We start from the raw sequence: 22,805 nt of genomic DNA on the forward strand, positions 1-22,805 counted from the left end.
TTAATCTCAGAGAGAGCTAGTCAACACAGGACCAGAAAAAGTTCGCAACTAGGCAAACATGAAAGACTAGTCCAATCCTTTAATTCCTCCAGTAGACTTCTTTTATTTGGCAGTATGGACATATCTCCAGTGAATTGCAACAGATAAGAGCAGACATAGTTTGTGTTACAGTCAGATACACATTTTTAAACTGAACTTTATGTTTGTATTGCAGTGGGATTTTTTTCAAAAGAAAAGTGCATTTTAAAATAATGATTGGCCATTGTCACTTAAAATAAATGCTTTTATGATTTATTATGGTTTGATCTTCCATTCACTGTAGTTGTTTTTCATACTATCACCACAGCTGAAGTTGTTGGATTAAAAGCAAGAGCTACATTTTATAAATCACAGCAGAATGCCAAAACACAGCTCTGACAGACAACGTAATACTGACTGCATATATTTTGGTGAAGTGTCAAGTTTCTATACTCAATTTTTATTGTCAAATGTCCTTACTGAACACCAGAGAATGTCTTCTGAAATCTGGTCATGCTGAACTCCTTTTGTGTGAAGGTTCAGAGAGAGAGGAATTAATGGAGAAAATCATAAAGTTCTCTTAAGGAAGAACTGAGAAACTCAGTATTGTTCATCTATCAGTTTGTTGATTAATTTGATGCTATTGACAAAGATTTTGCACATTTAATTTTTCACCTTCTCTTGCCTGGGAAAATTTGAGGCAAGTAACATGATTAAAAAATAGAGTTTCCATTTGCACTCAAGTTCTAGTCTTCCATTTTAAAGGGGAATGCTTAAATAGTACAACAGTATTCCCCTTCACCTCAAACAGGCTGACGATATGAAACTTAGGTAGGAAGAAAAAGAACTGATAACGCTGGACAATAGTAATCAAATATTTTTGCTTGCTTCTGGGCAAAGCCCCTCACAGAGGGAAACCAAAGGAGGTAAACATCAGCTATCTAATACAGTGAGGAACATATAGTCTCACAAATCAAGTGAACATTGTATTATTAGTCCCTCAGTATGCTAAATATCAGTGTTGTTGGTTTTTTGTAAGTAAATAAGGCTTCCACATTCATGCAGCTTGTGAGTGTGCATTCCTGTCTGTCTGTTGCAAAACTCTTTGAATCTATTCCCAAATTTTAGGTAAATCTCATGTAAAAACACAGGCCTTAAAGCTGTTGCTTTTATTTAAAGTTCAGTAAAACTAGCTACCTGTTTATAAAAGAGACCATGTTTATACAGCCACTGAGGAAAAAGCTTCAGAGTCTAATTCTCTGAGAAACCTGAAAATCCACACATGTTGGGCTGGATGTAGGATGTGATCATCTCAGGAGTAGTTTTTGTCAAAAATTTGCATCCTGTCACACATCTAAAATTACAAAACCCACAGACAACACCTCAGGAAACAGGATTCATTAGCTCAACTTTCCTGGAATTACTTTAGTATGTATGTTTCATAATTCCTTTATCAGATCTGTGATATTTGTTTACATTAAAAATATGCCAAGCTGTTTCATATTAAAGATGAAACTGAACTGAGTTTGGTAAACCAGGCTTCTACAGTCTCTTTAAGGATGAAGAGATTATAAACTGCAAAGTTTTGAAGGAAATGGTCTGCACCTAACAGAGGAATGATAGCTGAAAAATCAACATGTGCTGCACTTTTTTATACATTGTAGCCTTTCCAATAGCAATTTAGGTTTCCAAAGTTATCCCATACGTTTAATTTAAGAATATTTCTCTGCATTTGCAGATAATAAGAGCCCTTCTGTGGCAATTAAAGGCAGACAACAGGCTACTCATGATGTTAATAAACGACGGACCCTTTTGCAAGATAACAGCTGGATAAAGAAGAGACCTGAAGAGGAAAGGTAAGAAAGATACAAAATACATTCCTTTGGTATTTAGCTCAGTATGCTATTTACCTTTTCATGGAGTGTCTACATTTTAATGAACGGTATTGACCAGAGTTACATAAATTTCATCAAATAATTATTATTTGTTTGTCTTGATGAGGTATTGATTGCCTTTTGGAGGCAGCATTTGGCAGGACTTTCACTAAGATTTTTATTGGGACTTTTAAGTGCTGAGGTGATATGCTGATTTAGTGACATGTCTGCTTTACAAGAAAAATTCCACGTTTTCTGTTTTAGGTAGCAACAGTACAGTCTGACTTTTGTCTTTTTGCAAGCATGAAGATAATTAATCTTGGAAAGTTCTTTTAAGGAGCTTGAATCAGAATTATTTGAAATTTACTGTAATTCAAACTAAGACTAGTATTGCATTAGAAACTTCAGCTTGAGACCAAGCCCTCATTGTTTGAGCCTTCCTACATGAACAGCTTGTAGGAGGAGGTAATTCTTACTACAAAATACCTGGAGTCATCTAATGCAGAGATCTGTAGCTGGTGTGGTTACAGTTGTAGTGAAATCTGTGAAATCTGATTTAAGGACAGAAATCTTTTGTCAAGAAAAAAATTTCTATTTTTTAATACTAAAATTTTAATTAACCACTGCCTTTCTTTTGCTTGAAGTGCTGATGAAAACTATGGACGGGCTGTGCTTAATCAATACAAATCCCAAGATGGTCTACACAGGTACAGCAGAGTATCAGAACACCTTTATTATATTATTTATATTATTATTTATTATATATTATTTGACAACTATATTGTCAAATAAAATTGAGTTTCCTTTTATTCTATCTTGTTTATAGCAAGAACTTGCTTTGATCAATTTTAGTCTACACATGTCCACTGTAAATCTGACTCTGATGACAACAATTGTTAAGTCAATCATTGCAATGAATGAGGTTGGATGTGTTGACACCTGGATGGTCTGAAATCCTGTATGATGCCTTAATTTAAGATACATATTGTTTTATTGGTGATGAGTTGTTTAATTAAAGAGTGACAAAAATGGCATTTATAACCTTTTTTATAGAAGTAGCACAAATGAAAAGGAAGATCAGAAAGCTGTACTTGGACGATACAGATCTGATACTACCTTGGACAGGTAGGGCTTTTTTTCTCCATGTATTATATTTCATGATTCTCATACTTGTGGGAGGTCTTAAAAATGAAATAATGAGTTAAAACAATGGGGTTTTAAGATGTCATTTATTAAGCATTTAAGTAGAAGACTGAGTGATTTTTGCATGAATTGTCAATGAGGCAAATGGAAATGTGATTTGAAAAAAGGTTCTTTGACATCTTCCTCTTCTTTTTCTGTATCAATTTCTGTGTATTCTTGCCCTCAGAAAAGTATCCATGAACAGATGATAGCCACTCCTCTCCAGTTTCCTGCTTTTTGAGCTATAAATCAAAGTCCTATCTGCAATAGTTAAGTACACATGGCTAAGCCTTAGTTATCTTCCAATCCTTGCTGCCACTTCTTTATCATGATCAGTACAAATCTCAGAAGCATGTGCTTGTCATACAGGTGCTTAACTTGAATGCCTTCTTCAGCCTTGACCTCTGCTGAGTTAAGACATGACCATGCTTGTGTTTGCAGATTCTTTCTGTATTGCATCTTCAAAATTCAGTCTCCACAACAGGCTGAGGCAATGAGTACCAGCCCTTACAAGTTCAGTGTGGAAAAAGTGCACTTGTTTGGCTAGATCTTAGCACTGTGTTACTTTGTTTGATGATCCTTACTTGTCTTGTAAGAAACAATGAGAAATTGTTATGCGAAATTCATCTTCTCCATAGTTGTCTGGAGTAAAATAGGCTACAGAGCTGTATGATATCAGCCCTCCATCAATTGTTCTATAGGCCAGGGAATCCTGCTATATTTGTTCACCCATCACGAGGAAGCCATTCCATAACTTCCAATTACATATTGTGCTTCTCTGTATTTTTTCTATTGCCATATTAGTTTTTTTTTGCTCTGGGGGTCCAAATCTACATGCAGGTATTTAAGATGTGCCCACATTTGTATATAGAGAGGAGAATAACAACGGCTTCCAGTTCATTTGCTAGTCCTACCCTTGTACTTCATAATATTGAATTTGCTCTTTTGAGTGCTTCTGAGAGTTAAGCTTTCATTTTCAGAACATTATCTATATAACTATAAGACCTCTTTCCTGAGGGACAGTAGCTGGTTCACAGATCAACTGTTTTTCTTGGCAGACATTACATTGCATCTAATAGAAGTGAATGTCATCTGCCATTTTAGAAATGCAGTGTTTGCAGATGACTTCTGAAAGCTTTGCCAGTCAACGTTTGTTTTGATTACCATAAGTTAATGTCATTGGCAAGCATCATCATCTTATGCTCCTTCTTTTCCAGAGAGATTGTGAACATATGGAAAATCACAGGTCTTGTACAGATCCTTCCTTCCACTCTGAAAAACTGTTTATTCCAAACCTTTGTTTCCTACTTTTTTACCTGTTATTTATGCATGGAAGGACCTTCTCTATCAACACACAGGAGATGGGTTTATTTAAGACCCCTGAAAACAAATTTCTGTAAAGCTCTTTGGAGATCCAAGTAGCACATATCAGTTGTGTCACTTTTATCCACATGCTCTTTCACTTCAAAACATTTTCTAAGGCTTTACTTTCATGTATGGAAAGCTGACTGTTTTCATATACACAAATATCTAACATAAAGGGTTCTTAATATGCAACAAAGGGCAGGGAATACGAAGAAAGGATAAGAGGTGTGAATATACAATTCTGATAGCTAATGCAGAGTATGTCCACATATGGAGTGAATAATGATGGTTTTACCCTGGAATGATCATGACTGGGAAGCTGCAGTCAAGTTGTTTATTTTTCCTCACTGATCACTGCTTTTCTCAAAACTATGGAATACAGACACTCCTGGATTATCTTGTCCACACCCATTTGCCAGCAGGCACTTCTGTAAGGGTGGACCACATGTTCTGCACCTGCTCAACTTTGCAACCTAATGCTTCAGGGCGTGTGGCGATATATTTTCTCTTAGCACCTTTTTGTAGCCTGAAGACGTATTTGGTACTTCTGCTTCCTCTGTGAAGGATGCTCTCCACTAGGTGCAAATCCCTTGTTTTCTTATAAATTATTTCTGACGAGCATACCCATAGTACAGAAGTACTTTCCCCCCCCCCCTTTCAAAACTAAAAGGCAGAATTGAAAATGGAGCAGGTTCCTGGGATGTAGAATAAAGCCTAAAAGACCACTCCTAGGAGACAGTTCTTGAGAAGAATTCCCATGGTATTGGAGATATCTCAGAGCTGTTGACAGAGTTATTGTAAGTCCTGCTGTCTTTTTTCAAAGCTTCTGCTACTTGGGCAGCAGTGGAGTAGGATGCCAGATGGACCCTTCAAGTCTTTAAAATGAGAAAATATAGAACTACTTAAATGATTGTGCTGAAATTATGAAAATGCAAAACGAAACATGAAAGACGCTGATGCATTGGACAGCTGTGCATTAGAAGAAACGCTGACGTTTCCATCAGCAAGTGAGAGCTCTAGTGAGACCTCTAGTGATCTTTCCAGTAACTGTAACTGCCGGTCACAGTTACAAACTGGCCTTGATGGGACATAAGTATTTGCACAATTACATTTTAGATTTGAAAAAAGCACAGAGCACATCTGGTGCAGACTGTGCCCCAGAGCTCCTTTGAAGGCTTTTCATTAAATACAATGAACTGGTATAAATACAATGGTATTTATAATCTATGTCAATGTACACCACCTTATATTTGAACTTTTTGAAGGTCCCCTCTTCATATTAAAGAATATTCCGTATTTGGGAAGAAAGATCAAATAAATGAAGTATTAACCTGTTTCAGCTACAATAGCTACGTGGGGCTTTCTGTGAAACTTGGGAAGAGTTGTAGGCAACACTTGTGAAATCCATAAAGGGCTTGGAAAATCACATGGTTGTTTCTTAGTGTAAATTTCACAGCTTAATAAAATCAATTCAAGCAAAAATGATCTAAATTCTTAGATAGATGTTATTCCTGTAGGTCACTACCATGATTTATCCAGGATTTTACACTGGAGTATTTTCAAATCTCATTTATGTTTAAAAGCTGTAAAGAAAATGAGGCTGGTGTATATATTAAATGAGAAAGGGGGTGGTTTACATACTGCTTGCTGTCTGAAAAACATTGTTTTCTTTCTATTATCATGATCAAATTCAAAGGAGTTGTAATAAATTGTTAACAACAATGGGCCTTGATGCACTGTATCAGTTAGTGTATGAACATAACCTTTTGAAAGTTTTTTTCAGTGAGCTACTTAGACTCTTCAGATATTAATGCACCAAATTTATATTAATTCAGCTTCTGTTTCATACCTATTTTGATACTGGGGAAAGTGATGGTTTTAATCTTTTAATTTTATGCAAGTGTTGTGGTGTGTTTCTTACAGAATTCCAGCCAGCAGTGACACTGATAAAATAAATAATTCTCCAACTCTGAATAATAAGCAAAGCAACAGGTATGAGTTTTGGAAACCTAAGTATTATGAATTGTAATTTACCATGTACCATTTATATAGAATGTATTATAATCTACATGTTATATCTTATTAGAACTTTTTCTACATACCAAGAATATATCATATAAAGAAGTAATTTGTATGGTACATGGCCTAAGAGTAGGCTTCATTTCAGCACCTGACATCTGGAATGTAGACATTTATATCTAGGTTATCACAGACTCTTTTTATAGCCAGTGAAGAAAAAAAAAAGATATTTTGGAGGTCATTCTTCTGATAGCTGTTGGATATTTTCTTTAGAATAAGAGGAATTTTCCTTAGAAATGCCTGTTTCCCCACAGTTCAGATTACACATTTCAGATTCAGATTACCAGTTCAGATTATACATTTACTTAGCATAGCAATTATTTAAGAAACACAATATTTTAAATACAAAAAAAAAGAAACAGTAAGAGTGTTTTGAAAACAATTTGATTTGTGTATGTTCTAGAGCACTGCATTTTTCTGCATGAGTTCTGCCAAGTTTGATACATATATCTCAGGAAATTCTACATGAACAAACCCTAATTAAGGTTTTCAATTTCAAATTGCCAATGGGAAACTTTAGTACCAAAGTGTGAATAATACTTTTTTTTTGATAGACAGGCTAACTGATTTTTCCAATGGAAAGTAAATAGAAAATGTAGAACTTATTTTAACACTTTTCTTCTGTCAGAAGGTCAGTCTTTTTAATTCAAAATAGTTTAGCACAATATTTTTGACATGTTATAAAACATTTGTTACAATTTAGAGATGATCAATTCATATATGTAGTATGACTTCACAATACTGAAAATTTAGCTTCTAGAGAACTTACAGCTTTTACCTGCTTGACATTTTTATTAAAAAAATGAAAGTCTGAAGAACTCAGCCACCGTATTTAGAAAAGTAAAGGGCCAAACATGTCACTTTGTACCTTCATAAGTGTCAGTAGTGTTCTATCAGTAATAAATTATACTGAAAACAGTTGCTAGTGAAGTCTGCACACAGCAATTAAATGTCATCTTGCAAAGTGTTGAGATATTACTCTGAAAAGCAAATTTGTATCTCTGGCATTTAAAGTCCAAGTGAGGTCATTCTTTTAAATAATGATCTTGCACAATTATGTTGTAAATCATAGTGATGCTGACACATGGAACAACATATAAATTGGATTTTATATTATTTTGTGCACAGATGATTTTTTAATAGACCTGTCATGAATTTTGAAGTGGGTCGTCAGTGAGACTTAAATGGTATATACTTTTTCTTGCCAGAAAGCAATACAAATACTTGTAAAGCTCTGTTCTTCAGTTATTCTTGTTCCATTAAGAATTGCAGAGGACAAAACAATAGCTTTTTTATGAACTTTATGAGAAAAATCACTGGCTTGGAATTTATATGGTTAGGAGCATGGGGAACACCAGCTTCTTTTACGGGCTAGCATAAAATAAAGAAGCACTGACATAACTGAATAAGAAACATGAAATTTAAAGTTTGAAAAATAAAGGTATTAATATTTTAGCGGTTGGACACTGAAGTGAAGGCACAGAAGTCATGATTCTAAGAAGTCTGAAATTCGGTAATAAAGTAAAAAAACATCTGTTCTCTAAGCATCGGAATCCCCAGGGTGTCTAAAATCTTGTATCTTTTAAGGAATTTTCGAAATTTCAGCTGGCATATATAAATATAGTCATACCGTTTGCCATACACAATTGTATCATTTCATAGCAGAAATATAATGTCTTATCATTGGGTTTTTTTTTATTTCAAATTGCACGCCTATTGAAAACAAATGAATTTACTAAGTATATTTCTTTAACAGGCAGTCTTGGACTCCTAATGCATCATCCACAAACACTGCTGCGACTTCTCCAATCAAGAAAAAAAGGTATTAATGACCATGATTGCTAGAGGATAAATAGCACCCTATTAAACCTCAGTAACATATCACAACCACATTAAAAAGCCAGGACCAACTTTTTCCTTGGGCACACTCTAACTCTTCAGGACGATTTAGGTATCTTTCACATGCCCTGGCTTTTTCCATGGGAGCACTGTGTTGCCTCTGCAGAACAAGCTCTATGAGTCTGGTGCATGCAGTGCAACAGATGCACACTTCCCAGCTACAACTGTGTTCATTTGTGATTTCCTCTTTCATATTTCATGCAGAAAAATGGTCATCAGTAGAATTCTGAAAGTAGAAATTAAAATGTCATTGTTTTGATATTACTGGCCCTGCTTGTTTGATGGAAGTTTCTGGTGTTTTCAGCCCAGTAGATCTCTTTAGGCTCTTTGAAGATGTGAAACACCATCACTGAACTGAACTCCTTATGGTGCAATTGCTTTTTCCTCACAAACAATTGCCAGATTGATAGTTTTGAGGGGAAAAAAAAAAAAAAAAAAAAGAACTGAAAGTGCTTGTGATGTTTATGCGACCTCTGATACCAACCTGAACGTGTTTCTTGGGTTTATACTTGACACCCTTTCCTTTGTCCATTCTATCTCGTTCTCCTTCCATGAATAGTCTATTTATTTGTACCATTCAGGTTGCACAAAAGATCACCTAGAGTCAGAGACTACATTTTTCACACCAAAAAATTGAATTACTATATTATTTCCAATCCCATTCAGTTGTCTGGGGGAAAACAAACAAACTAACTAAACAAACTAAGAAGTCTCTGTATGCAGTATTTAAAAATACTAATAATTTAAGAAAAGTTCCAGGTATCTCTACTTCACTTCTGATATTCTGACTTTCCTAGTATGCTGTTTAGCCCTGGCCCCAGTATTGGCGTTAAACCAATACTCATAAATTTATTTGACAGGCAATCTTGGATGCCTCCTCCAGTTTCAAGTAGTACAACCACAACAGAAACAGTGGACAACAAACAGTGAGTACTGATGATCACAAGTTTTTTTCCTATTTTTTTGGCTAGAGATGATTTTTTGAGTGAGAGCAATTCTTTGAGGGACTGAGTTTGGTGAGTAAGATGGGAAAACATCCCATGCCTAAACACTTTTTTTAGCTCTTAGCAGTTTGATGCCCAGCATTGACTGAGGTCTAGGTATATGAAGTGCCAGCGACTTGAGATTACGTAAGTATTTCTACAATGCTTATATACTTTCTTCATGATTTGACTTTGGACTATTCCAGTTAGTTCTCCACAAGACAAATTTGCTATAGAGCAACTAGCCATAAGGGTAGGAGTCTGCTGGTGTCATTTCATCTGACAGCCAGGGACTAACGCTTGGTCTCTTTGGTTAAGAGCGGACAAAACCTCCAGATCTGCTTCATCAGCTCTCAGTAAGGTGTCCAAAAAATAGTTTTCAAGAAAAGATCAGGCTAAAGTTACTTGCAGATGAATGTTTAGTGTTAATTTCTAAAGCTGTGGTTGCTTTTTGGAAGTTCAGAAACAGAGCAGAGAACACTTCTTGTGCTCACCTCTAAAAGCATATGTACTATTTAAAATATTCATGTATGAACTTTCATGACATTCTTTGCTGAAGTCCCCTATTGGCTGCAGCATGGCCTTCTACTTCCCTAGTTTTAATGTAGGAAACCTCTAACGTGAGTCTCATGCATATCAATGTTGAACATTAAATGAAACAGAAAGTAATGGATACATTGTCATGCATAATTCCTTGGTAGACCATTGCCTTGGGAGTCTGTGGAATCTGTCACTGGAAAACTTTAAGATGAATCCTTAAAACCAAGCCTGGCAATGATTACTTAATCTTATTCTTTATTCACTACCATCCTTCTGTTTGGCCAAGATTCAAAGCCACTCATCTCCCAGCAGAAAGATGGCTCCTAGATGCTAAAGTTTATTTTCTTGTAAATCAGTGCTTACTAGATATTTTTAATATGTCAAAGATGATTAATTTATGTGGCTTCATTCCAACATCTCAGTCTGATCATGGTAATTTTGAAAACATAGGATAGGATGCATCCTCTATTCAGTATCTGCCCAGATTAAAAAAAAAATCCTGGGATTCCTGTGTCCTTCTTAGCATTATTTATCCAGTTACTCCTTCACTCTCACAGTTCAGAGACCAAAATACAGGCATATTCTTTCTGAAGCTTTCATGACTCCTCCTGGATCATGAAACAATGATGTCACCCACAGACACTTGGTTAAACAATGATGGGCATTCAATGATTAATTTGTTTATCTTTTAAAAGTGCTTTGAAGATGTGAAAACCTTTTCAAATTGTAAATATGACTATTAATAATAATAGTCACCAAAGGAAAGCCTTTTACTCACCTGTGAGGTTCAGGAAATAAAGTGCTATGCACAGATCCTAATAACCACAGTTTTAAAAGCTCACTATCAGTCTTTAAGATAGGTGGAGCAAAGAGCTGTGTGTGTTCTTCAAATATGGGAATGGCTGATTGTTCTGCCCTTCCACTCAGGAAGGGATTTCAGCAATCATGGCTTTGTGGGGTTTTTTGGTCATGGCTTATTTACTTATCTTTTCTGATTCTGAGACCTGATTCTAGCATTCTTAGCCAAGCGTGACACAAACTTCTAGAGTTTTTTTGCCTCAGTTGCAAGCTGATTAAGCACACTTTATAGAACACTTTAAAGAAATTGCAGTTGAAGCTAAGAATATAAGCACCTCATTGTAACTGAGTTTTTTGGTTGTGAATTGAGTGCTGAAAACAAAATGCTATTGATCAGCGTGATAGACTGGAGAATGTTAATTGAATAATTATTGTCTTAGTAACATACAAAGAATATGAATAGATTTTAGTACTATGCTACTTGAGTTAAAACTTGCTACGTTCCACATTAAGAAACAATGAAAAATACTGGCTTGGGATGAAGGAAATTAATTTTTTTTGTTGTTGTTGCTGGACCTAAAATTTTTCAATGTTCTTTGATACTACCATTTTGATATTTGGTTTCTGAAATATTTACTCTTTTCTTCCTCTAGGACCACCACTTCAGAAAACTCAGAGGCTCCAGCAATGTAGGTGTTGCTTACTTGGCTTCCTAGTAGATTTGTAAATATAACATACTCCTGTGCATAAACCTTGATTATTAATTTTCATTTATTTAAAATAGAAATACTTTATAATTTATCTGTAAGGATTCCTCCATAGTCAATGTCAGAGAAGCACATGAGGAAGATTTCCTTCCTAGCATGTTATTATTTTCACATAGGTTAGAACATTTCATTGGATAGATATTCAAATTTGAAAAGAAACTTTACCTGCATAAAAGATTTTAAAATGCTTCAGCATTTTAGTTCCACAGTTATATATGTTGCTAATGCAACCACTCCTTCATATTAAATTGATGCATTAAAGAGAGCTAACTGAAGAGAAAGAAAGTGGTAAATTAAAATGCTGTGCACATGCAAAGGCTTGTAATAGAAGCCATTAGCATAAGATGAATTGATATAAAGTACCCTGAACTTATTTGAGTGTCTGCAAAGGTTGCTCTAATTTTAGAAAATAAATTAAATACATTAATTCATTAATTAATTAAATATACATTTCACATGGTCTAAATTAGGAAAACTTGACTTAACTAACTGCAATTTCATGGCTTATAATTATGGCAGTTACAACACTTGTTACGGTTTAGTTGCCATCCTGATAGAAAGATTCTCTAAAGAAGCATGTAACTCTCATGTCCAACTACATTAGCTACTTTCTCCCTTACTTATAATTTCTTATAATTTTAGTATTCCTGTAGTGACCAATCTGACTGTTCACACAAATAAGTATAAATAGGGAAATGTAATTGTTTATTTACTTAGTTTTTAAAAAAATTGGTACTTTGCTAAGTAAGTAAAATGCTAGTCTTTACTAAATAAGTAAATTTTTTTTTTGTGGGTAGTAGAAAAGTATTTAAAAGTTTCTTTATTACTGTAGTAATTTTGAAACAGCAAAGAAACTCCACTTTATAATTACAGTAATACTAGGAAAACTGCTTGGAATGCTGATTTCTGAAAAGGCTCAATGGATGTAGTAATCTAGTGAACTAAAGCATTACATAGTTTTTTAATATATATATACACATATACATTTCAATGTATAATTATAGATGTTAATTTTTTTGTTTTATACGTATTAGAAGAAAATAACAGAAAAAAAGTTTCTCAAAGAAAATCCAAACTCACTGTGGTTACACTTGTTAAGAAATATAATATCTTCAATGATAACCAATTTTCATGACATAATGTATGTCCTAATATCTTCTTGTGCCATAAATATGTTCTCACCATTCCCCTTGCAGGGCTGCCTTTTCATCAGAACAGGTGACCCCTCAGAAATCCAAGACTGATGAAAAGGATCAAGCTACATCAAGGTAACTTAAGCAGGTGTAATCAAAACACTGTTCTGGTAAACATTTTTAAATGTGCTAAATGTGATAAGAAGTATTCAGCTTGTTTGTTTTCCCTATTTGATAGTGCATTTGGACACGGCATGTGTGATAAAAGCAGCATCTACAAATCCTAACAATTGGCCCAGGAACTTTGAGTTCCATCTTACTGACTTGCTAAGTTATCTCAGATGTTTCATTTCTTAGCCTTTCAGGACCGTCTAGCCTGCATCTTAAAGATAGTTGCTGCAAGTGTTTGGAAGCAGATGAATTGCAGTAGTATGGATTACATAGTGTATTTTTGTTGGTCTTCAGTAAATTGTGGGAGAGATAATATCTACAGACTCCTATGTACATAAAAAAAAATAAAACCTGTCCATTGCAGTGTTAACATTTTAAATACTAAAACCCCAACATATAGCGTTTAGTGTGACAAAATTAGTAGGTTTAAACAGATGGACTTGTTCTTATGGTATGAGTTAGATGGCATATGTACTAATGTGTCTTGGAAAGTGTACAGAATGCCATGAAAACTCTTGGTGGAAAAGAGAAAAAAATTTTCACTTTGAATTTCAGCAAATGGTAAGGTTCTCTCCTAGTGGAGATGCTACGTTTTTCAAAACAATCAGCAATAACCATGCAAAAAAATTGACTCTGTAGCCTTCATCAGCAATTAAAAATGAGTGAATTAGAAATAGATCTCCAGATACGCACTGAGAATTACACTAGCTCATTTTGAAGGTTTTACCTGGGAATATTAAATGGTAAACACCATTAGTTTAAAATGACTAATTTTATTGAATTTGACTAATAAAGTACAGTTTTCTGAGGTCTAAAGCCACAGTCTGTATTATTTGGAATTGTGCCACCCTCTCCCTGAAGTCTCCAGTATGTAAAATCAGTACAAAACATTTAACAGAAACATCCAGAAAATATCTGACCTAGGCAGAAAAGCGATGTTTCAGTGAAATATTTTCCTGTCAACAAATGTGGGAGATCTTAGAGAATTAAATATGCCACTGTATTAACCAGAGAAGTCACAGCATTTATTCATTCCTAAAGGCTTGTTCAGGTCTTAATCCTTATCCTCAATTAGTTCACATTTATCATTCCCCAGAGGCTCTCATTACCATATGAAGCTTTGTATTCCTGTTCCTCCATTGGTGGAGAACTGGAGGAATATTTTACTGGTCCACAAGTTTCTATGGTAACATCGTGCTGCTACAGCAATATGTGACAGTATATAGACTATAAGTAGCCTGTAATCTTAGTGGGCAAAATTCAACCTTCTCTACTCCTGCTATAATTCCATTACATTTGACTGGTTCTTCAGCTGTCATCCATCTGCTGCTGCTGCATTAGCTTCTCAAAACTGCAGATTTTTGTTACATTTCCACTAACCAAAAATGCATTAAGAAGCTGTCAGCAAAAGTGCCTTTTTTTTCCTTTTAAAGATGTCATATAAATACTACACTTTTGGCAAAAATAATTGTGACACGCAGGTTAAGTAAACAGCTGCATTAAAAGTATTTCTAGTCACATCAACATTTATTAGAATAGTATTTTATCTTACATCTATACATTCCCTACATATTTACTTTGAATTGAAAGATTTTTCAGGTCACACTTTTAAAGTCATAATTAATTGATTATTTGTCTTTTGGTCAGGATTCTGACAGGGATGTTAAAGGAAAAATTAAATGGAAAACAGCAAGTGGTTTTCTATCAAGCTGATCAGCAATGCAGGGAAAATCTTTAGAAAGGATTTACCTAGAAAATATGGCAGATCCTATCTCTTTTGGCTAAAAGTGTAAGCTTCATTGTGTCCTGTTCCATGCAGGGCCTAACACTGATTCTGTCAATGCAAAAAGCAATTTTTGCATTGTTTTCAAGTACAACAGTTAAATGTGGCATCTATCTTACACCATAGATTATACAATAATACAAATAGCATATCTGGAAGCATGGACATAAAGACCTCCACCTTTGGCTATGATTAACAGGATGGAATATGCATCTCATTATTAACTAGGGCATCTAGGGGTACCCTAGACAACATAAGTAGTCTAGGATCTAGAAAACGTAAAGATAACCACTGTCTAACAACTGTATCTTTTTAAGAGCACAGTAAGTCGTCCTCACATCAGGTCTCTTGGATCTTACCATTGCAGCAGCATGTGAGCACTGCAATGGATACATACAGAGGCATTTCTCTGATGTAATCAATGGGTCTTTTGTTCATTGCTTGTGAAGTTTTTTTGTGTTGAATTTCCATCCAAGATTCTCACTTCATTTTTCCATTACACAACTGTAAGAATCATTAAACACAGGTGTCTGAAATCTTAATTTCTTTTTAAGAACTAATTATTGTTAAACCACTTTGAACATCTTGAGGGTGTTTAAGATCTTTATTCAGTCTATCATTAATGAGCATAGCTAGGAAGCAAAAATGTGCAATTCTATAAAATACTTTTATGTGGGGTTCAATTGTATTCAACTACGTTGCTTCCTTGCATATGATCTGTAGAGAAATTCACTGTATTTGTCATGGTGGGCCACATTTAACAGTGCAGTAACAAAGGTATTATCACCAGATCATACAGAATAATCCAAATGCCATCTTTCCAGCAGTTCATATAATGTAGAAATGATGAATCTATCTTTGATAAATAGGTATATAAAAATCTGTGTTGGACATATCTGAGCAGAAGCTTTTGCGTTGACAGTAACAGGGGCTACATAAGAACTTAGAGATCTCACCCAGCTTTTAAAGCATCTGTAGTGAGATTTTCTGCTACTGGAGAACAATGATTAGTCTGCAGGGGCACAGGGCATATTGCAGAAACGTTTGCATAAGCATGTCTTTTTGGTATGCCACCACCAGCAGAGTTAAGTTGAAAAAAAGTTTCAGCTGTATATTTGTATGCATGATGGTGAGAGAGGCAATTTCTAGGCAACAGAAACAAAGAACTAGAATAGTTTTCCTGGATAATTATGCAGATTCTATATTCTTTGCTCTTTGTAATTTATTTTTTTATAAAATACAGTACATTTAATATTAGTTCTGTACAGGGTCCACTATAATTACTTCTATCAGACAGCAGCAAATTTAGACCATGCTGTAAATATGTTTGTATTACGCTTCTATTTAATGATATTTCTATTTGACCTGAGATGTGTTGCCAGTTTTCATTATAAAAGATTGTGAAAGAACAACACATTAATTACCTGTGCTTAAACTATCTCTTGTAACAAAGACATATTTTTCTGTGTTTATTGACATTTGGTAACTTGGAAGTATGGAAAAAATAAGACACTGTTTTTCCAAGTTATGTAAAAAATAGGAGTATAATGGTGTTGGTGTGGAATTTTCCAAACCAGTGGGATTAAAATCATTGTGTTGCATCTCCTAAATGAACCTCTATTGATAAAAATTTGTATTGTTCTAGAGCTACAAAGAGAACAAAATGGAGAGAACATGCAGGTGCATTTTGAGGCATTGGCCAATTCTGTATTCTCATTACATTAGAAAGAGAAATCTCATTTATGGAGACAGGCAATACCAGACAGCCACTAAAAACACCCTAGAGAACTATCTTAGGTTGGACTAAAGCTTAGATGACCAAACTCAGAAGGTGTGAATCCCATACTAGTTATTCCTATGTGATTTTTCCATTGTGTTGTCTTTTTAATCTGCTTTCACTTTTTAGTGAGAAATTCAGGAGACCTCTAAAATGTTCTGGACGACACTTATGTCACTCAAAAAATGTTGGAAGAAAGGATACTAAAACAGAATTCACGAAGGCATACACATAATTCAGTAGTCATAACTGCAGCCAGGTCTTGCTTTGGCTACACTAACAGTTTTTTCTTTATGGGAGAGTGAAGTGGCTTTACACTGCTTAAATTGTTTTTGATAGTGGAAATTAATACGGTCATTTTGATGACACATTTTTGCACTTCAGCAGCAGGCACTTCCTAGTGACAGGGACCTTCTGCTTCCCAATTCTGACAGATTTGGCATTCAGTAGAATGCTGGGTTACAGCTTTCCTGCATGCTGCCATAAATGATTTGCTGTTGCAGAGCTTATGTGAAGAGATCTAAGCCCATTATTCTTCACTGAAAAGTTAGTGCAGTGTTTACAGAGTCATGCATGTCCTCCAGGCAAAACTGAATAAGTTGTCCTTTCTTCAGTGATTTTTCCCAGTGCACCTCTGATAAAACATTCTGATCAATGGCTTCTTCCTCTGTATTTAACTCCAAAATCCTCTAGGCTAAGCATTACACTGGTTTTGGCACAGTATAAATTGGCTTTCACAGTTGACTGCAGAGCTCTTCTGTTCCCTCAACCTTGGCTGCTGTTGATGAAAGGTCTGAATGAGGGTTCCTGGCACTGACTAGTGAGGATAGCACTGTGGAAGGAAATGCATCCTGCTTCAGAATAAATGCCGCTCTTTTCTCAAAGAACTTCTTTAGTAATTTTCAGTTATGAATTGCTATAGTGACAGCAAAGCAGCCATGGATGACAGATCAAAATTCAGCCAGACCCATGACGTTAAGCTTTATCCTGTGAGAGCATGACATGCTTGATATAATCTAGACCAACTCTTTCAGTTCAGATTTGGAAGCTCCAGTTGGCAATTGGTGGGTTTTTTCTTCTTCTCTGCTGACATTACTAGGTCAAAAAAGCCAGGAAGGTTTTAGCCAGACTTTGTTAGTGTGATCTTTGCGTATTCACAGAATTGCCAGAGTTGGAAGGGACCTCTAGAGATCATCTAGTCCAACTCTCCCACTAAAGCAGGCTCTGACATACCACCATGTCAGAAGCAGCTGTTTATCAGAATGCATTGTAGGAGGTCAAGTGGGAGAGATCACTGCAGAAAAGACAACAGATGCAACTTGTCTGGTATCACATATAGAAATATTATAGATATATCTTATAATATCACCTATTATGAATAGGGAGTCACCTCGGTAGTTTTTAAATCAGAAAAACAGATGGAGATATATCGAAAATACTGTGTATGGCTCACTTACTAGATTTGTCTCTGGACTGCTGATGCTGATGCTGACAGAGTGACTAAATCTGAAACATCACTGAGAATCCTGGTATTTGACATGAAGTGTCCCACTGATTACAGACGTTACAGCAAGTTCTCTGAAATTTGTCTGGTTGTGGTCCATAAAACAACATCTACAATATTGTTGTTTGGGTATTATGTGAACAGTTCGTGTGTCAGCAAAGAAGGATGATGTAATGTCTTCAAGAAGGATGATGAAATTCTAGGTAATGTCTTCAAGAATTAGGGATATCTGGAACTAGAAATGGGCTCAGCAAACCTTTTACAGGTTAAGTAAACATTCACTGAATGACTAGGGATTTTTGGTTGCATCCTCTCCTGCCTGGTACTTGAGGTTCAAGAGCATGGTTGAGGTCTGTTTAAAATTTCTTTTCTTACTGTCTTTCCCACACGTGTCCAGGATTAACTTCAATTTGGTCTCAGTATAAGAAAGGTCAGGATTATTTTATCAAGCTTTGAAATCTGTTTTTGATGTGTTTTCTTCATTGACATCAGAATTGCAAATACAAACATTAGAAAGGTTTTAATTGCTTTCATCAAGCAACTAATGACATCACTAAAGCTCTTTTTGTAGGTGTGGTACACGTGCCTGCTGTTTCTGTGCCATTTTAAACTTTGAGTGTTTTCAAGACAAAAATGCCCCCACTGTAAGCTGTGCTTGAATGTCTGGATGGGATTAATTTGTGTGTTCCTTTTTGATGGTGATCTGACTTGTCAACAGTTAAACCAGAATTGCAGAACTATTATCCAGTGAAACAAGTGAGATTCACAAACATATCTGACAGAGCAGAAGGACTGAAAAGTATAAGAGCTCTATCTCATGTGAACTGAGTCAGAAATCCAATGCAGACCAAAAGTCAAAGTAAAATGTAAGCAACTCAGTTTCTCTAAGATTTGAATACAGAGCATAAAGGGAAAAAATCTCTTACTTTGTGATTACATGGAATCATAGAATGTTTAGGGTTGGAAGGGATCTATAAAGGCCATCTAGACCAGCTCCCCTACAATAAGCAAGGACATGTCCAGCTAGACCAGACTGCTCAGAACTTCATCAAGCCTGGCCTTGAATGTCTCCTGGGATGGGTGTCCACCACCTCTCTAGGTAACCCGTTCCAGTGATCCACCAGCCTCACATTAAAGAACTTTTTCTTAATGTCCAACCCAAATCTACCCTTCTCTTCTTATAGGCCCCTTTCAGGTACTGGGAGGAGGCTATAAGGACCCCCAGAGTCTTTTCAGGCTGAACAGTTCCAAATCCCTCAGCCTCTCTTCATAAGAGAGGTGCTCCAGCCTTTGGATCATTTCCGTGGCCTTTATACCTTTAAAGAATAAATACTGAACATAACTATAGGTCTTTTATGCATTAAATGAAGAAAGTCATTATATACCTAATATTAATAAAAAGAGATAACCGAAAAGATATTTTTTGGTAAATGAAGGAACTTTAGCTGATACTGATCAGGGTCAGAGATATTATGGTTTCAAAATGTAGCTAATTTCTGGACCAAGAGGTCCAAGATAGGGCAGAACAGGCTTGTCTGGTTAGAATAAGCCATAAATTTTGCATGCAGCCTGCCTTGATAGCATTATCTAAACCTACTTTTCTTATCTTATTTGATAGTCTTTTATTCTGCTGGACTCTTTTCATTAGTTGTCAACTTTCTAATCCTATTTTACACAAGCAGTGAGAGGCAAGATAGCAGGCAGCAGCAGCAGCACAATTAATCGTTAACAACTTCTATACCATGAAGCCCACAGTGGCCCAGCTGCACACAGGGTTTTCTGCCCTTCAGAATGGGGCTTTCCTGGAGATTCATAGTGCTATATTAAGCATTTTTCTGCAAGGGTATGCTAAAGGCAGAATAGACCTTTCTGTCAGGAGGTGTTCACTTACACACAGAAAAGTAAATGAATGGATAGAATTTTCTTCCATACTTCAGTCAGGGTAACCAAGCACACTTAGGTCTTAATCTAAGTCTTAATGTTTTTATATTACAACAAATTCATTAATTTTATCAATACTTGATCCTTTTGTACAGAGTGTGATACAAAATCCTCTGTACTGCTGTTCCAAGTATTTTTATACAGAACACAAAAATATGTATTTTTTTATCCCTAGTTGGGTGTTCCTAAAATGTTCCAGTCATGTCCCTGGGTTATATTAAAATATTTCATCTTCTTGAATTTACAAGCACACAATATATTCTCCTCCTGGCAGGCTGTCTGCCCTATCTCATTCCCATCCATTAAAAAAAATACTAATTCTGGCCAGAATGTTCATAGTGATGTTATGACTGTCTCTGAAAATACTGTGCTTGGAGGTGGCATCTATTGGAATGACCTATGAAAAATGTCACCATCCATTACAAGCCACATACTGTATTTGAAAGATATTTTCCCAAGATTGTCTAAACTGCTTCATGTAGAAGGTGCATGCTGCTGTTTTCCATTAGCATCTATATTTTTTAAAAATTGTTGACAAATTTAGGAAGTATGCATTCTGTTCAGCAAGCCTTGCATGCTGAAATGGTTTATTTTTTAAAATGATAATTATACTTGCAACTGGAAACACTTCTTCACAACAGTCTTTCACTGCACGTGATATTCTGATATTCAAGGAGCTTCTTAATGTATGAATATGTAGGTTAGTCTTCCACTTTAATACTTGACATTTCTTTTAGAAGCATTAGAAAAGGTATAAACTACACTGCTGATTTTTAGTATGCTAACAATTCTCAAACAAAACCTAAACTGACATTCAGTTTAGGCTCTGTATTGCACACCCTGTGCAATTTTTAATGTGAGACTGGGTTATGTGTTGACATCAACACTGGTGCCCACTGTCTGCTATTGCTAATGTACATGGAGCTCTGCCAACAATGAGAGATTTAAAAAATCAGCAAAAGTATGCCCTGAACCTAATCAGATAAATTCTGACTTATCCACTGTGTCCTGCAGCTCACCCTTCTTTACACTCTATCCTTTTATAAACAACAGTTCTCCAAACTTTAACTGTAGTTGCTAATAACTTGAACAATGCTTGAGCCAGCAGCTTTAAGTTGCATATCTTGTGACCTCTCCTTTGCACCAGGCAGCCCCCTCAAGGCAGAGAACCTGCAAGACATCAGCCCTGATTACTTGCTGCAGTCATGTCAAGCAGAGGTTTCATAAGGGTGAAAGCTTGAGAAGTGTTACCACTGCCATGAACAAATATCTTCTAAGGGTTATGTTTTAGAGAAGTTCTGTTCCGTGTGAACCATAAAGCATAGCTGAACAGGGCAGTCAGCAATATTTTTGTGCTGTAATCTGCAGCTGCAACTGTTTCTGACCATTTAGTAGGACTCTTCAGTGTTGTCATTCTATAAAACTGGTTGCTATTGATAAGGAGTGCAAAAGCAGCCTAGACTTCTATTACTTTTGTTACTATCCCTTTGGTCAGCAAGCAAAATCTTCCTCATGAGCCAGTCAGTGCAATGAGATACTCAAAGCACTGAAAATAATGCATGAGGAAGTAAAAATAAGCTGTTGGCTGCCAAGTCATGATGATTTAAGGTCAACAGAAGGGAACTAACTCATCTATTCCTTGAGTTGCAGCAAAGATTAATATGGGCCAGTAAACACATTTCTGAAGGAATTCTTAAAGTATTGGAAGTTTGTAAATGTATTTTTTCTCTTTTTCAGTATTTCCAAATAAGCAGTGGGTCAAGGTGTTAGATAACTCCTCTTTTTTTGTTTGAAAACTCTATAAAGTTTGAAGTTTAAGGTAAAGCAAATCTTAAGTTGCCCAGGTAGAACATTAAAATATATGTGAAAATTTTAAAATTTCATGTTTAAAAGCCATAATCTTTCCTGCGGATCTTGGAGGAGTTTATTCCTTCCCTGTTGAGATAAAAATGATGCTTACAAGTATTGTCATATATCTTCCCAGTGTTCTACAATCAATTTCTAGAGCATCATTAATTCAGTTATGTAGGATATGATAAAAAAATACTGTGGTATTTTAATATTTCTTACGAAGATTAATACAAAAATTTCTAGTAACTGGGCATTGTGGTGAGGGCACGTTTTATTTGCATTGTTTTTGATTATTATTGTAGGAAGGGATCTTCAATTAATTTATCTGATTCTGAAAGAGTAACACCCACAAATCATTAAAAAAATAAGAATATGAATACTGTAATAAAGATAAAACTATTTTATATCTATACAGAGAGTGAAAATTTCAAATGTGTTTGTTTTACTGGGCTAAGTCTCATAAAAAGCATTTTTATATTCCTTTGAAAATCAGACAGAGGAGTATCATACTGGCCTGCAGGGCACAACTTTGCTACTGTCACAGCCCTTCTGTTGTTACACACTGAAAGTCAGCAGAGGTAAACAAAAAGGCTACAAATAATCCTGCTGAGTGAACTGCAAACAATCCCATGACTGAAGCCAGAATGAAGAGGAGTCCCAAATGTCCTGCTTTCTATGTTTTGGGTGAATATGCAACACCAGGGCCAATATATATAAAATAAAGATCATAACTGAGGTAGCTGCAATTGCAAAGCTTCAGGAGGCTTTACAGAAGACCTGAGATGTGTATTTTAAATACCTTTAAGAACATAAAGGAACAGAGGATGCAGGAGACAGAATAATAGAGTATATGTTACTCAAGCCACATAAAGGCACAGCTGGAGGTTTTTCTTAATAAAAATTGTAAAAAGTATAAGTTATCAAAGCAACTACCTAAAGTCTTATTAAACATGTTAATGTCATAGTGTTACTACCTCCAAGTATTGAGGAAGAGGTTTGCCACCCAGTTCATAAAGGAGAGGATATTTTTGGATAACAGCAAGACTCCAGCTTCTGGAGGAAAACTCTGAGAAGTTTGAAATCTGTGATAATATAAAGAGAATCTGCAAAAGTACATAAAGTGGAGATTTATTAATGATG

General features: G+C 35.5%; 1 protein-coding gene across 1 annotated transcript in view; it reads left to right on the forward strand.

The window, feature by feature from the left end:
* Positions 1 to 22,805, forward strand: part of SCEL (sciellin) — a 99,899-nt gene that overhangs the window by 53,605 nt on the left and 23,489 nt on the right. The window contains exons 3-8 of the mRNA XM_010003519.1: positions 1,757 to 1,874; positions 2,537 to 2,599; positions 2,946 to 3,017; positions 8,275 to 8,340; positions 9,278 to 9,343; positions 12,702 to 12,773. Of these exons, the coding sequence (XP_010001821.1) occupies positions 1,757 to 1,874; positions 2,537 to 2,599; positions 2,946 to 3,017; positions 8,275 to 8,340; positions 9,278 to 9,343; positions 12,702 to 12,773 (457 nt within the window). The remainder of the gene's footprint in view (positions 1 to 1,756; positions 1,875 to 2,536; positions 2,600 to 2,945; positions 3,018 to 8,274; positions 8,341 to 9,277; positions 9,344 to 12,701; positions 12,774 to 22,805) is intronic.

The sequence above is a fragment of the Chaetura pelagica genome, unplaced genomic scaffold (assembly GCF_000747805.2).
Source record: "Chaetura pelagica isolate M959 unplaced genomic scaffold, ChaPel_1.0 scaffold106, whole genome shotgun sequence".
Taxonomy (NCBI): domain Eukaryota; kingdom Metazoa; phylum Chordata; class Aves; order Apodiformes; family Apodidae; genus Chaetura; species Chaetura pelagica.